The 15,787-nt window shown below is 40.2% G+C and overlaps 1 protein-coding gene across 2 annotated transcripts in view; it reads left to right on the top strand.

Moving 5' to 3' along the window:
* tox (thymocyte selection-associated high mobility group box) overlaps positions 1 to 15,787 on the top strand; it is a 297,637-nt gene that overhangs the window by 224,262 nt on the left and 57,588 nt on the right. For both annotated transcript variants that reach the window (XM_078540444.1, XM_078540445.1), the window contains exons 4-5: positions 8,217 to 8,495; positions 14,292 to 14,522. In XM_078540444.1, coding sequence (XP_078396570.1) covers positions 8,217 to 8,495; positions 14,292 to 14,522 — 510 coding nt within the window. The remainder of the gene's footprint in view (positions 1 to 8,216; positions 8,496 to 14,291; positions 14,523 to 15,787) is intronic.

Raw genomic sequence — 15,787 nt, forward strand, 5'->3', positions numbered from 1 at the left:
ACCAGTTGGGTTTTCATGACAATCTGTAGCTTCATGGTCACTTCACTGGTACCATCTTTTTATTTCCAGTTTTTTAAACCAATTTCAAGTTGCTAACCTGATCGGCCAGGCCAATCTGCTCACTCTTACTTTTAGTTTTGTTATATTTGCTAGCATATTACCTCTTAGATCTCTCTGAATGAAGAATTTTGGGGAAAGCAATTGAAATTTTTAACAAAATGTACACATACACATCTAAAAAAAATCTTTTAACTGAGATACTAAAGCGCTCATTTTCCATTAAAATTACACTATATAAAGCAGCAGTAAATGTTTTAATTTGAAAAATTAATGAGGGACCATTTCAGCCATCCGTATAACAAGAGTGATCCATTTGTCTCTATTAAATCAATGCTATTGTGTGCTGCTTTCAACAACCATCATTGCTGAGCTCTGATGACCATTGGTATATGCATTGGCTCTTATACTACCAACTTGTGCAGGCCACAGTGGTCCCCGGTTGGACCGCAGGGATGGCAGGGGTGTGATTTTATAATAGCACTTGAGACATGTGCAAGTCATTGGAGCAGCTGTTCTGACAGCGCATTTATACTGGCATGAGCTCCAATCTAAGCGATTAGCGCAAAATTATGCCCAATAGCTTGTTGCTTCTACAAATCATGCTGAGTCAAGTGCAGGCCAGTGCAGGTGACCCTGGGAGTGTGGAAGGACCCTCAAACAGGCCATCAGCTCCAGCTGGATATACACCAGAAATGCAAATGACACATTTCCTGGGCCGTTTTTTTTTGAACAGCCACCAGTAGCAGCCCCTTTAAGAATGATTAGTTAGGCCACTTGCCATCTGGTACAAATGAGTGAATTGTGAGCAATGGACGCTGCATGCATCTGTAACTGAAAATTGCAATTAGGGTCCTACAAATGACACAACACACTGATTTGCATATTGAGGCAACTTACTACCTGTTTCAGGCAAGCAGACCATTCGCCGGGCCTGTTACAAAATGTATTTCTTTTATTAAATGGAGGTTAGAACATTGAAGACATAGTTCACAGATTGAATTCTGAAAAGTTTTGTAGCATAACCGATAACTGAAAAGTAATGTTATATTTTAAACGATCTCCCTTTTAAGGATTGCAGTGACAGTATTATCTATAGCCACATGCAGAAGGCAGCTTGACTGGAGAGTTTTACTATAGTCATTGCCAGTACTAAATAGTTAGCAGCATGTAAATACAGCCTTAGACTGTAGTTACATTAAACTCCAACAGTGTATGTCAGTAGCCCTGGGGATCACACTCACCATTGCTCTGTGTCAAGTGGTGACAGCCAGGGGTAAATGAGAAGGCTTCAGGGACACCTCACTTCTTCTGCTGAAAGATGGCACACTTCCAGATTTTCTTGCTAACACAACATAGGTAGCAGCTGGTAAGTAACATTAACAAATCAAGCCTCAGGGCTACCAACATTGGCTTCCCAGCCTACCAACTGCTGTGCAATGTGCAGTAGTGAAGAACAGCTAGCCAGAGCAGATACAGATACAGCAAAGCAGCAGTTACTAGTTAGAGCCAACACACACATGTTTTGATGTAGATTATACTGAAATGACAGCAATAATGATAGATCTTTGTACAAAAGTGAAGAGTTCCTCAGTTTGAAGTGAAAGTGCTTGTTGTCAGGAATTAGATCTCTGATCAAGATAATTACTCGATCTTGTCAGTTAGAATAATTCTCTGTAATCACCAGAAACACTCCTCAGTTCACAGCACACATTGGTGGCAAACTTACTGTTCTTCCAGTTTTGGTTTTAGCTTCTATCTAAGAACCTATGAAAACTGATATGGCTTTTAATAAAGTTTGTGACAAATAAATATGCTTTCCATTACAGTTTGATTTTGGAAGAGTACTGGTGAATACTTTAGCTCGGTACAAGGTCATGTTGAAAACACTTGGACCCTGTGTCTGTACTCGCACACACTTTAGTGAGAATCATAGCATTAGACTGTTTTTGTTGCAAAAATATTCCTGCAGGCCATGAAGAGTCAGTGAAACATCTGCTAGTGTTATGCGATATTAAACAGTTATTTAAATCACTGTACTTAAAACTTTGCCAACAAACTTGACTTTAGAAGATTGATTTGCATAAATTTCACCAGATGCTGTGCACATCTGAGGGTACTGTAGTGCCCTAGACCCACTGGACCAGTATTAGTCACTTCCACTCCATTTATCCCAGGTCTTGCTGTCAATCAGGTGGCAATTCAATAATGTTAATACATGACTAGTTTGAACTTGCACATTAAAGAAATGAATTAAAAAATTGTACTTTGTCCAATATAAGTGGCGCAACTCATTTGATTTCTTTGAGGTGTTTCAATTGCTATTTTAACCTGAAACCCATTTGAGTAATTTCAGGATACAGGAATAATACCTCTTGCAGTGCATGAATTCTTTTTAATTGACATTTTTATTAGTTTGCATTTTATTTGTTCCACAGTAGGAACATCTGTATGTAGTTTAAAAAAATCATTTGCAAAAACATCTCGAGGAGCTCCAACTGGTTTCATGATCCTGTTGCAAAACATTGTAAGCACTTTAGTAATTAGAACAGCATGAAAGATTTGAAAGTAGACATAAATCTAGTGAAATACAGTTACACCTAATATTCTGTCAAGTAACCAAAGCTACTTACTTCAAGAGACACAAACGAATGCCTGCATTATAAGCAAAAAGCAAAAAAAAAAATGCAGATACTGGAAATCTGAAACAAACCCAAAAATACTGGAAAGAATCAGTTATTCAGGCAACACCTCTAGAGAGAACAGAGATGTTAACATTTCGAGTGTGGACCCTTCAACAAAACTTTCTGTTTAGGGATTATTACTTTAATTCTTGTAGGCCTATTATATAGCAGCTAGCTCAAGAGCCAAACAATTCTTCATGTGGCAAAGATAATCAGGAAAAAAAATTAACCAAATATGCAAAGTAAATTGCAACCCACATACTTGAAAAGTCCTGCTGTGTCCTTAAGAAAATTTCTCTCAGTATAATTGTTAATTACTGTGAATTAATTATGTTGTGTTTCCTCCTAAATGTGAACAGTCAGTTTATATCAATGAATTACCATGGGTGGGATTTTACACTGGCGGGATTTTATGGTTCCGCCGAAGACAATGCAGTTTTGAACGGCTCGCTGCATTTTACTGCCCCGCCCTCACCAAAACGGGGCCGTAAAATTCCGCCCTGTGTCTCTTTTTCCCTACAAACAACACATTGACCATGATCCTTATTTTAATGACTCGGAATTAATGGAATTAAATCTTTAAAAGCAAAATAATAGGGATTTACAGGGTCACCATATACAGTACAAAATAGTTTAATTTCCTGAGAATGGGTTGTTTTTAAATTTAGGGCTTTATTGCTTTACATACAAAACTACAAACAGGATACAGATGTGTGCAAGAATGGAGCTAGACAGTTCACTGTTGAGTTGGTTTCAAGGTCAATACATGAAGTAAGTTGGCCTCTGCTTGACCTGGTCATCTCTTGCTTTAGTTACAACTGAAACTATATTTATAATTCACTGGATTTATATATATAATATATAGATACTGTACTTCTCTTTTTCTACAGTGCATTTCTAATGACAATTTCAAATTCATGGAGATCAATTGCTCGTATTATTTTTAAGTTTAGGGTGGGTTTTCAATGCTGATGATTAAATATGAATAAAGTTTCACTTTTCACTGTTGTGGTAGCATTCAGGTTAAGTGGCGGAAGCATATAAACAAACCACTTGCACTGCATAGAAGAAAGCTAAGCATTTAAATCTGTTATTAACTTTAATCGGGGTCTTTCATGTGTGTTTAATAGATGCAGTTCATATGTTAATACTTCAAAAACAAAGTTTGCAAAATGTTGACTTGTACGATGAAACTGGCTGCTTAAGGAAGACTTTTAATAAATGTAAATAACATCAATGCTGTTATGATCCTAAATATACAGTAGATTACCACAAACCTGTTGTAACATTGATCGGTATAAGGTCTTGCATTTTAATATTCAGTGGTCACACTACCATGAATAAAATATTGCATGTGCCCCAGTACGGGGTGTTATTTTTAATCTGATCAGCAGCTTGGGCACAGAAGTAGATAAATGATTTGCACTCAGGAATCGGAAGTATAATTTCAAAATGCGTAAAGGACACCAAATTAAAGATTTTACTTAATATAGTTAGGGCTAGTTAGCACAGATGGTTAAGATTGTGGTGTTTAATGGTGCCAACCATGCAGCTTCAGTCCCTGTATGGGCTGAAGATGATCTTGGGGCCCGGCTGTACTGTTTGTACCATTCTGATATCTTGGGGCATCATGGACGCAAACTGGAGCTTCTGGCTCAGAGGTAGGGACGCGACCCATTGCGCCACAAGGCCTGATCTGAGAGTACAAATACACAAATCTCTAAAAGCAGTGATGCAGGTTATTAAGGCCATTTTTTTAAAAAGCAGACAATGCACAGGGGTTCCTTTCTAGTGGGATAGATTTGAAAAGCAAAGTCATAGGGCAGAATTTTGCCCTTGATAGGCGGGCAGGCCCCACTGGCTCGGCAGCGGGCGGGCAGCCGATCACCGCAGGTGCCATTTTGAGTGGACGGGCCAATTAAGGCCCACCCAGCGGGCTGCCCAACAGGAAGTGCTATGCACTCGCTGTGCGGGGGTGGGGGGGAGGGATTCCCCAACTGTCAGAGTGCGCTCTTTCACGCATGTGTGTGAAAGGGGGCACATCTCCCTGGGACTAAGTGCTGTCTCAGGGAGAGCGCTGACAGTGTTTGAAAGTTGAAAAATAAAAAAATTATTAACATGTCCCTCTCATGTGACAATGTCACCCGAGATGGAACATGTTAATAAACATCACATAAACTTTGTTAAAGTTTTTTAAAACAGACATGAAACCTTATCCCGCCAGTGGATGAGGTTTCATGTTTTTTCAGAAGCCCGCTGGGGCTCCTGGCCTGCCCGCCAGCCTTAAGGTTGGATGAGCAGGGCTTTTAATTGACTTAATTATCCTGTCAATGGCCTCATTTGGCCATTGACAGGTTGGCGGGCAGACAGCTGATCGCGCTGTCCACCTGCCTTCCTGAATATTTAAATGGGGTGGAATGACGTCAGGGGTTCCTCCCAATGTCACCCCGCATCATTTTCGCGTCGGCGAGTGGGCCCCGCCCCCAACTCGCCGACGGGAAAATTCTGCCCATATTAAACTTGTATCCAATCTTGATCAGACCACACTTGGAATACTGTGAACAGTTCTGGTCTCCCATATTATAAAAGTGACATCGAGGCACTGAAGAAGGTGCAAAAAGATTTATTATATCAGAACTAAGAGGTTGTACTTATCAGGAAAAATTGAACAAGCTAAAGTGTTTTTCTCTAGAAAATTGAAGACTGAGGGGTGACCTGATAGATACCATTAAGATTATGAAAAGGTTTGATAAGACCTTTTTATTGAAAAAAGGAAGACTTGTTTTTCAAGACCACATAATGCCTCGAAGCACTTTACAACCAATGAAGTGCTTTTTGAAATGTAGTCACTATAGTCCATGGCATCTGCTGTCCTCCCTGTGGAGACCTCAATGCGCGCACATGTGGGCACCATTCCATCAGAGGGCAGGCAGACGCACTCCTCTGACTTGGTGCCACTCTGTTGAGGGCTTACAACTGCACTGTGTAATGTTCTCCCACCCTCTACTTACTCTCCACAATGACTTGGAAGGCCGAATCTAGGGGCTCGTCATCTGACTCGGACCTCACAAATGCCTCTTCCCTAGTAGGGCCCTCAAGTGCTGGGGAGCTTGGCTGAACATGCCTCCTCCTGCTGCCATGTGGAAATGTGTCGGTGTGATGACCACCAGATTGTGAACCCGAGCCTGCCCTAGATCTAGGTCCCACCGAGGTGTGTGTCTCTGCGCTAGTGCAGGGTGTGGGTAAGCGCTGTGATGGGTCTCCCAGGCTGTATATTTCCAGCTCTTCATTGGAGGAGGTATCCTCTTGGCTAAAGGTGAGGATGTGGATTGAGCTGAGGGACTGGCTGGCTGAGGGTGTCGGTTACTTGGCAGAGCTCCCTGTGAACCAAAGTAGAGATAGTTAGTACATGGCAGCAGAATCGAAAGCAGGAGAGAGAGAGAGCGCACTCACAGTTGCATTGAAACAGGGATGGTGTGGTGCAGGATCCTCAAGTGGGTGTCCGCCGCCAATCTCACCATCGCCGCAGGCACAGCCCACGTCCTCACCAGTCAGCACAATGGCACACTCCTCAAAGTGAGTGAGGGGCCTAATGTGGGCCACTCTACCCCTGGTCTAGACTGCTCCCTGCTGCTGTGAGCCAGCTTCTGCTGCATGAAAACAGATGGAGAGAGTGTGAGCAAGACATATGGCACTGCGTGGAATGTTTGTGTGGTGAGGGAGCCATGGACAGGATGAGGAGGCAGAGGATATGAGCCTGATGGAGATGTGAGGGTGTGTGTGAGTTAGTGGTGTTGTCCTTTGAGGTGTGAGATCCCTGTGGATGTGCGATGGGTTTGTGAGTGTGTGAATTGAGAGTGATGAGAAGACTGACTTACTCTGACAAAACGGAGGAGGCCATTCATCCTCTTTCTGCACTGGGTGGCTGTCCTCTTTTGTAGGGTGTTGGTGCTGACCACTTCTGCCACCACCCCCCATGCAGAATTGGTGACATTGCTTCCTGGCCTTCGTCCAGAGCGGGGGTAAAGGACATTGCAGCAGGCCTCTACGGCTTCCAAAAGGTGTTCCAGGGACGCATCACGGAATTGGGGTGCTTCAGTCTTCTTGCCTTTCGGGTCCACGTCTTCTATGCAGCAGTCCTGTGCTGGAAGCACTGAGAGGTATGTGCGTGGTTGCACTTTAAATATGGCGCCTGGCCTGAGGAAGCGGTGAGGTGAAAGCATAGCGGGCAAATCGGAGGCTGCCCACTAACAAAACAGTGTATTTCCTGGGAATGCATGATTAATGAGGCGGTATTAGGACGATGCAGCGTGAAAAGTGTCCTTTTTCCCCTCTCGCTACTGCACTTAGTGCAAATCTGGGATGATTCTGCCCAAGTTCTTTCTTTCAGTATTCCTCAGTACCATACAATAATATGTATTTTCCAAATGAGCCTTGGGTTGGCAGCAATGCCAGTTGTAGTAGGCAACCATTTTACACTAGGATAGATAACTTTAAGCAACTTAGGGAACGTGCTTTTTAAAAAAAACAGTGAATTTCGTCATGTAAGGTTGGGTTATGAGTTTGAAGGCACAGGAGACTTAGATTAACAGCAGTACAGATACAGCCAGTAACACATGGTGCTGGCTTAGAATTATTACTGAGCCCAATAGCATTGGTTATAACTGAGATAAGATCACTGTTGAAACAGCTCCCACATGACCCCTTTAAGTTACTTTGTCTGCTTCTATTTGGATGACTGAAATTATAATGGAGCTACTCTGTGCGCAGTTGCTTTTTGACGGTGCACTTACTTGATCACAATAGATATGAGTATATCCTATTTCAGATTTATGTAATCACTTAGACATCTTGGTGTCTGAAATATTTATAAATATTGTGAGATGAGCATAAACTGTGTTTCGCTAAAGCTTTTTTAAAGTTCACAAATAAAATCAACTGTGGCTATCTCATTGTAGATCTAGCAAACGAAAGGCCATAGCACAAAACATCTTCCAATTTCTGGTTTATGAGCTCTGGTGTTAAAAATATGTGCAATGGAAAATATCACCTGAGGCAACAGATTGCAGTTTTCTGAGGTGGCAATCAGCATAGTATGTGAAATAACTGTTTGTTTAGTGCACTGTAAAATGTGCAGTAAGTTTGCTTATACTGTGACTGAAAATGGCCCATCAGCATTTAGCATTTTAATCTCTCACTGCTTGGAATTAAAATGCACTTACACAAAAACTAATCACTCAGACTTTTCCTTGGTCAGGAGATAGTTGCAGGAGTGGTTTCTTTTTAACGTATAATTTTATATTAACTTTCAATAAAATGTATTTTCATAATTTATGTAGGAATAATGATAATAAAAGAGGTGAGATCAATCTAATCGTAGTATAATCAAAGCCATCAATCTCAGTGTACAAATGTGTGTTTTTCTTCAGTACATTTTATTTATTATTTCCCCACCACCATCATTTTCTTTTCCAGATGCATGATCTGGGAAACACAGAAACTACTCATTACAGTGCTCACCCACAGATGTCAATTATGAGATCTGCTATCCGATCTACAGACATCAGGCACCTGGGAGCAATGCAACGTGGTCAGCTGACCACTATAAACCAGTCACAACTCAGTGCACAACTTGGTCTTAATATGGGAGGAAATGCTATCCAACACAGCTCACCATCCCCACCAGGAAGCAAGTCTGCTACTCCATCACCATCCAGCTCAGTCCATGAAGATGAAACCGATGAGACGTCCAAGGTGTGTAAAGCTCTGTTATGTAAAGCTTCCAATGCAATGACTTGGAGGAGTTACTGAGCCAGTCAATGTAAGGAAACTGAACTAAACATCATAGAGAACTATCATTAATCCAAAGTCATTAACTCAACAGATATGGGGATAGTGCAGAAAGGTGGAGTTGAGGTAGAAGATCAACCACAATTTCAGCGAATGACGGAACAGACTCTAAGGGCCGAATGGCCTACTCTGTTCGTCGTATGCTCTTATGTTCTAAAGGTCCATCAGCGGTTTGTTAATTCAACTGTACATATTAATCTAGCTCCCTTGAGTTTCATCACTGCTCCAAGCCTGTTCCAAATATGTCATTAACACTCACTGTTTGAAAAAACCTATCTAAATTGAGACAAAAGTAAGCAATTCCCCCTCCCCCAGGATAATATAAAGTAAATTTTAAATGTTCAAAACCATGTGATTTTAAATAAATACTGATAGCGAAATACGTTTAAGAAAATATATGACTACAGTATTAAAATATTTATTGCTTTGGTGTTGCCTACCTAGCTACAATGCCGATAGAATTTATTCCACACTTTGCATTCTCAGGATTGTGATATGAGCACAAATGTTGAGATGTTTTGAATATAAATTTTAAAAATAAATTTGTTAAATGTAAGTAATGGTTTCCAGAAAAAAAATCTTTTTATATTATTCAAATGTTTAAGAAGAATCATGGATACTTATAGTGCATTTTAATCTCGTGCATATTTGTTAAAGTCCTGTGAGGAATTGAAAAGCACAGTCACAGGGTGTGAAATGGAAAAAACTATGAATTTCTGAACATAGGCAATCATACTGAGAAATAATTGCCAGAAGTACTTCCTGGAAGCTTTTTGAATGTTAACACCCTGATGAAATTAGGTTTATATTTAATCTACTAAACCAGACTTGGGAATCCTGGGGTTGATCTCAAGATTTATGGTCTATACAGCAATGCCATACGATTAACCCTGGAGAGAGAAAATAGGCTTTTTCAACTTCCAGTATATGGAGAAAACAAATCTAATTATGCTAAGCAATGACCACAATCAAACCCAGCTACTCGAGCTTAAGGACGTTCTGTCCATATATAAAACGACAAGGGCACATATACCTAGCAAACAGAAAGGAACAATCTATTTTACTGTAAAAAGCCTAGAACTGCTGAATTTATGGAAAGAATATCTTCTATCTGCTCCCTACTTGTGACAAATACTTATTTTTAAATAGGGTTTGGGAGACTCAATGATTGAATCCAATAATGGAAAGAAAATAGCCCTGAAATTACAGGGGTGAGAGTTCCCACTCTCCCGGAGCTGCAGGGAGAGGCTGGAAGAACCCTCAGGAAAATGGGGTAATGTTCTGAGAATGGCCTTTTGCAATATTTCTCTGGGACTTCTGTAGCTTCCCATGCTAAATTAAAGTAGAGGATTGCAGAACCCCTTCAGAAAGCCAGTGTCAATATTTTCTTTTACATTTGTGTTCATTAAGGTGCTTGGAAATTGAATTCTTCTCATTTCAGGCAGCCAATGTCAGCATTAAGAAATTCCAGCTTCAGCTCCAGTGTAAAATATCGAATTGCCCATCATTGGAAAAGAAATTGAATGTATAATAGGCAGCTTAAAATAAAATAAAAGCAAAATACTGTGGATGCTGGAAATTTGAAACAAAAACAGAAAATTCTGGAAAAACTCAGCAGGTCTGACAGCAGCTGTGGAGAGAAAAAGCAAAGTTAATGCTTTGAGTCCATATGACCCTTCGTCAGAGCTCTGGAGAAGCATCAACTTTGTTTTTCTCTCTCCACAGATGCTGTCAGACCTGCTGAGCCTAAAATAAAAACTGTTTATTTTATACTCCTGTTGAAGATTGTACACATTGGGCAGAGTTCAATGCCCCCATCCCCTCCTCACTCAGAGGTGTGTTTGGAGGCACGGGGCATTTAATCAGGTGGTATCGTGCAGTGTGCGGATCCCAGTGCCTTCCCGCCTCCGCCCGGTTAAGTCCGGGAATAAAGGCTTATGGACAACCTTCCCACCCAGACACTGATTGAGGCCCTTAAGTGGTCAATTAACCACTGGTATTCATCCAGCAGCTGGCAAGGGAGTCACCACGTGGGGAGCCCAAAAAAGCTTCCAGGGAAGGTCCCTCATTCAAACATTCAAAGGCACCCAGCGTATGATCAAGGGACCTGGCATCAGGAAGGAGAGGGCCTGCCCTTTCTTCCAAGGTCCACCTCCCCATAACCCCCATCCCACCCTCACTCACCTGTGGTCTGAATCCCTCTGTGAACCTAGGCCTCTGGTGGGTACATTACCGGCAGCAGCCACAGCTCCCAGTGGTGCTGATGGCAGTAGAGCTTCCGGCCTCTGATTGGTCAGCAGTTCTTGAAGGGGCAGAGATTTCCATTCCCAGGGTCCTACATCGAGGGGAAGGCCCGCTGCTGGCCAGTTATTCTGGCAGACCTTGCCCAACGGAGGTAATGGAGGGCTCGCCAGTTCTCCAGCTGGCAGGCTAGACCCCTGTCACCAATATTAAATTCTGCCCGTTGTTTCCATTTCCCACATTAGTCTCAGTTTGAACCTAGTTTCCAAGAAGTGCAAAGCCTTAGAATTGTCAAACACACCATTCCACTCAAGGCCTCAATAATGACATGTTATCAAGTGTATAGTCACTTGAGCTTTGAAAGATAGCCAGTTCTAAGAGACAAGAATTAGGAGCAGGAGGAGGCATTTGGCCCCTCACGCCTGCTCCACTATTCGATAAGATCATTATTTGATGTGGTCTCAACTCCACTTTCCTGTCTGCTCCACTTAACACTTGACTCCTTTGTCGATCAAAAATCTAAGAACACAAGAATTAGGTTACTAAGTAGGAAAGAAATGAACCTTAATGGAAACAATGCACTGAAAGAAGCTAACAGCCCTATGAAATGGAACTGAGTTATTTTCTGTGAGAAGATGCAGATCATCAAAAGATGCAGATCCCAAATGGTATCATTCCTTCTCCCTGGGTCAGAGAATTAAGTAGCACACAGAAAGGGAGATGTGAAGATTAACAAAGGAGAATGAGTTCAGATGAAGGCAGAATGGGTAGAGATGAGGACTAGTTGCAGCCAATTAAATCCCAATGTATAAATTGTAGAATTATTTACAATTAAATAATTATTTTGTTTTTGCTATTTTTTAAATTTGAGATAAAAGGCTGATTGCTGATGTAATTTGTGTTCTAACCAATGTTAGCTTTCGTGAATTCTGTAATACCTTAACTGGTAAGATATTATTCCAATTACACTAAAGGATTGACTTACTGGAGACAGATAGTAACCTGAATCTTGATGTGAAAGGGAGAAAATGGTTCTGATTTTTCTAACAAAGGACAAATTATTTTGTAAAAATTAAACCTAAACAGTAACACCTTTACCCTCATACTTATTTTTCCATTTATTTAACCCTCATTTATTTTTCCTTTCATTTATTACGTCTAACATGAGATAGTTGAAACTATCCAAAGAAGAAAAGAAATTATTTAAAAAACTAAACATTAAAACAAAATTTTACATGTCAAAGTAAGTTTATTTGATGTGTATTTCACTTATAAATAAAACTCTTGATATTTCTCTGCAAGAATTTGCCTGCAATTTGTCTTCCTTTAGAGTGAATGTTCATGGAATGAAAATGGCATTAAAAGCATTAGTATATTATAACTTCTGTTTCAAAAAGCCCAGTTTCCCTGATGGCTTGGCATGTTCATGCATTGAGTAATTGAGGTACAAATTAAGAGAACCCCAAATTTGCTCAATTAGCTAATCTCTGCCAAGGCTTCAGTAGGTCCCTATAATTGGACTTGGCATTTCTAGGTTAGGGGGTACTTTTTTTTAAAATAGCCAAGGTTCCTGCTTCCAAACAGTATGCAAAATCTCCTCCTAGAACTGCATGTGTTGATAAATTGTAAAAACTGTACCAGCTCAGTTGTGATGGCTCGATAGCCTTTTAGTGCTCACATGTGAATCAGGGTGAGTTACAGAGGTGACTGTATTCTGTGGAATCATATCCAGTTAGCAATCAATGGGAGAGATATTTTTGGGGGGGTTGCTTCCATTCTGCCACCATAGCTTTGGTGGCAGTTTGTCATAAACTCCATTTGTGTGTGTATATATAAGGTTTCCCACTGAATATTTCACCAAAACTATAGTGGCAGAGCAGGATGTTCATCACCAGTGTCTTCAGAAGAAAAGGACATGAAAATATTCAAGAAAAGAAGGCCCAGTGCATCATACATTCTCTAATGTCCTAACTTATTTTAGGGATTGGAGATGATATATTCCTATTGTCCTTTCACTGAGATGGATCTTAAAATGGATGGATTTTGAAATTGATATATTCATTATCAGAACCTTTGGGAACTGTTTGCTGCCACTGAAAGTTGCAAGTAAATGTTTCAGTTGATATTTCATTAAAATGTTCCAAAACATTTAAAATATTGTTCTGGGAGAGAAACCTCGCATCCTTCTAGTTTGCCTTACTGTCAGATATAGACTTTATGAACAGTTTTGGTGCTTATTGTGTAGTTACTCAATTGTAATATTTGCATTGATTTTAGATTTTGGATTTGAAAAGTTGTGGGTTGACATCAAATGAGTAGGGTATGCTTTTTACGCAGCTTTAACAGAAAGTCAGGACATGTAGCTCCCCACTACCGTTGACAACTTTGTGAAAGTATGGTCAGTGACTCACAGGGAATGAATTAACACAGCAATATTAGAACAGGATTGAACCAGATCATTTTGAACATAAATTTTCCAGTGTGCTTTATATCATAGAGTTGTGGCATTGTTATCGTGGTACACAGTGCTGAAGTTTTGCCAAAATAAAATTGTTCCACATATTTCATTTGAATAATTTTCTATTCAATTCTATCATATTTTAAAGGCGAAATGTGAATGTTGTTAAATAGTTGGTGTCATAATTCAGCTGGTTTGCTAATAAAAGGGAGTTTGAAACACTATAAATTAATATATATTTCAGGGGGCATTGACTGCATTTGCAATTTTTACACCTTGCAATGAAAAGACTATATAATAATGTATAATTGGCCAATGTGACAAATCTATTTAACTTAATTCTTTTGGGTAGGTCACATTAGGTTCATTGTACTGTTCTGCTTATTTAGTCAACATTTGCAAAACATTACTGCAAATCAGACCAATAGCTAGAAATGACTGTTATTGATGTTATCATATGAATGCTTACCGTACTTGCATCATATTTTTCTTTCCACTATTTTAACTGCTGTGTTAAAATGATTGGGTTAGCACTTATGTATTTTCATAATAATATCACTAATAGTAATTTCTAGATTATTTTATTTTGTATTATCTATGTTTGAGTGGTTGCTATTTACACAGAATGACTTAAAACACGAACAGGAGCATACTTACACAGCAAAAAATTACAGAATTCCAAATACATTACTAGATTAAAAATATTTGATTCTTACTCAGATTTAGTACCCTGTATTGCATTTATAATTACTTTTTCCAACTTGCTTTACTGTTCAAATTTACTGTTTTTAAAAATGATTTAATGAAAACATGTAAATATGTTGTAAAATAAAAATATAACATTGTAATACAGACAAGAACCATTGTAAAATCATCATTAATTAGGTCACTGGGCATGTGTATAGTGAATGAAGTACTTTCCATATTGAGAAAGATTGTATCAGTTTGAATATAAGTATAATCATTATTAAATCAAGACCTCTGATTCTTGCATAACACAGATGAACGGTGGTGAAAAACGGGCAGCTGTAGATGTGGGAAAGAAACCCAAAACTCCAAAAAAGAAGAAAAAGAAGGATCCAAATGAGCCACAGAAACCTGTGTCAGCCTACGCCCTATTTTTTCGTGATACTCAAGCAGCTATCAAAGGTCAAAATCCAAATGCCACTTTTGGTGAAGTTTCAAAGATTGTTGCCTCAATGTGGGATGGTTTAGGTGAAGAACAAAAACAGGTAAGAACGAATATGCAGTATTGAGCCATGTTGACTAATTTGCAGTTCAGCTCAGTGCAATATGTAGACAATCTAAATAATTAATTATATTTCTAGGAATAGGGCAAATACGGATTCTTCTGGGCGGAAGGTCAGTGGAAGTTCAGTGAGGAGGGTGTCCTGTCTGGATACGCCAATACTGACCGATTGTCTAGGGTTGGGGGGTCATTTAAATGCTTGCAGAAGCTGCCAACAGGATACTAACTTCAATTAGAGAGCCCAGCTTGGGAAGCAGGGGAGGCAGGAGAAAATTTTACTGCAGCAACCCTTGTGCTCCTGCCACAGTGCAACAAGACCAGCTGACACTAAAAAAAAGCTTCATATTTTTGGGATAATTTGAAAATTGTGATGCATTCGACTGTATGAGCAATTCCATACCCTCAAGTACTTCAACATTTAAATCCCTATCCCATGCTATAGAAACAACACATGCCAGGAATATATCACATTCCTAGAGTACAACATTCTTATGATGTACCCCCATTATTTGCATTGTATGCTATACCACCCATATTCGGATAGACAAATGGGATGTCCGTCACTTTTTTAAAACTCATTGCAGATGCTAGGGTCACTGGCAAGGCCAACATTTATCGCCGATCCCTAATTGCCCTTGAGAAAGTGGTAGTGAGCCACCTTTTTGAAACACTGCAGTCTGTGTGGTCCAGATACCCCCCACTGTGCTGTTAGGTCAGGAGTTCCAGGATATTGTCCCAACATCGATGAAGGAGGGGTGATATATTTTGAAGTCAAGATGATGTGTGACATGGAGAGAAACTTACAGATGGTGGTATTTGCATGAGCCTGCTGCCACTGTCCTTCTAGGTGGTAGAAATTGCAGGTTTAGGAGGTGCTATCAAAGAAGCCTTGACAAGTTGCTGCACTGTATCCTGCAGATGGTACACACAGTAGTTTTGGCCTGCCAGTAGTATAGGGAGTGAATATTTAGGGTGGTGAATGAGGCGTCAATCAAGTGGGCTGCGTTGTCCCACATGGTATTGAGCTTCTTGAGTGTTGTGGGAGCTGTACTCATCCAGGCAAGTGGAGAGTATTCCATCACACTCCTGACTTGTGCCTTGTAGATGGTTTTCAGGTGAGTCAGGAGGGAAGTCACTTGCCGCAGAATACCCAGCTTCTGACCTGGACTTCCAACCTCTGCATTCACATACCTGGAAAAACTCAGCAGGTCTGGTAGCATCTGTGGAGAGGAACACAGTTAACGTTTC

This window comes from Cetorhinus maximus, chromosome 4 (genome assembly GCF_964194155.1).
Source record: "Cetorhinus maximus chromosome 4, sCetMax3.hap1.1, whole genome shotgun sequence".
Taxonomy (NCBI): Eukaryota; Metazoa; Chordata; class Chondrichthyes; order Lamniformes; family Cetorhinidae; genus Cetorhinus; species Cetorhinus maximus.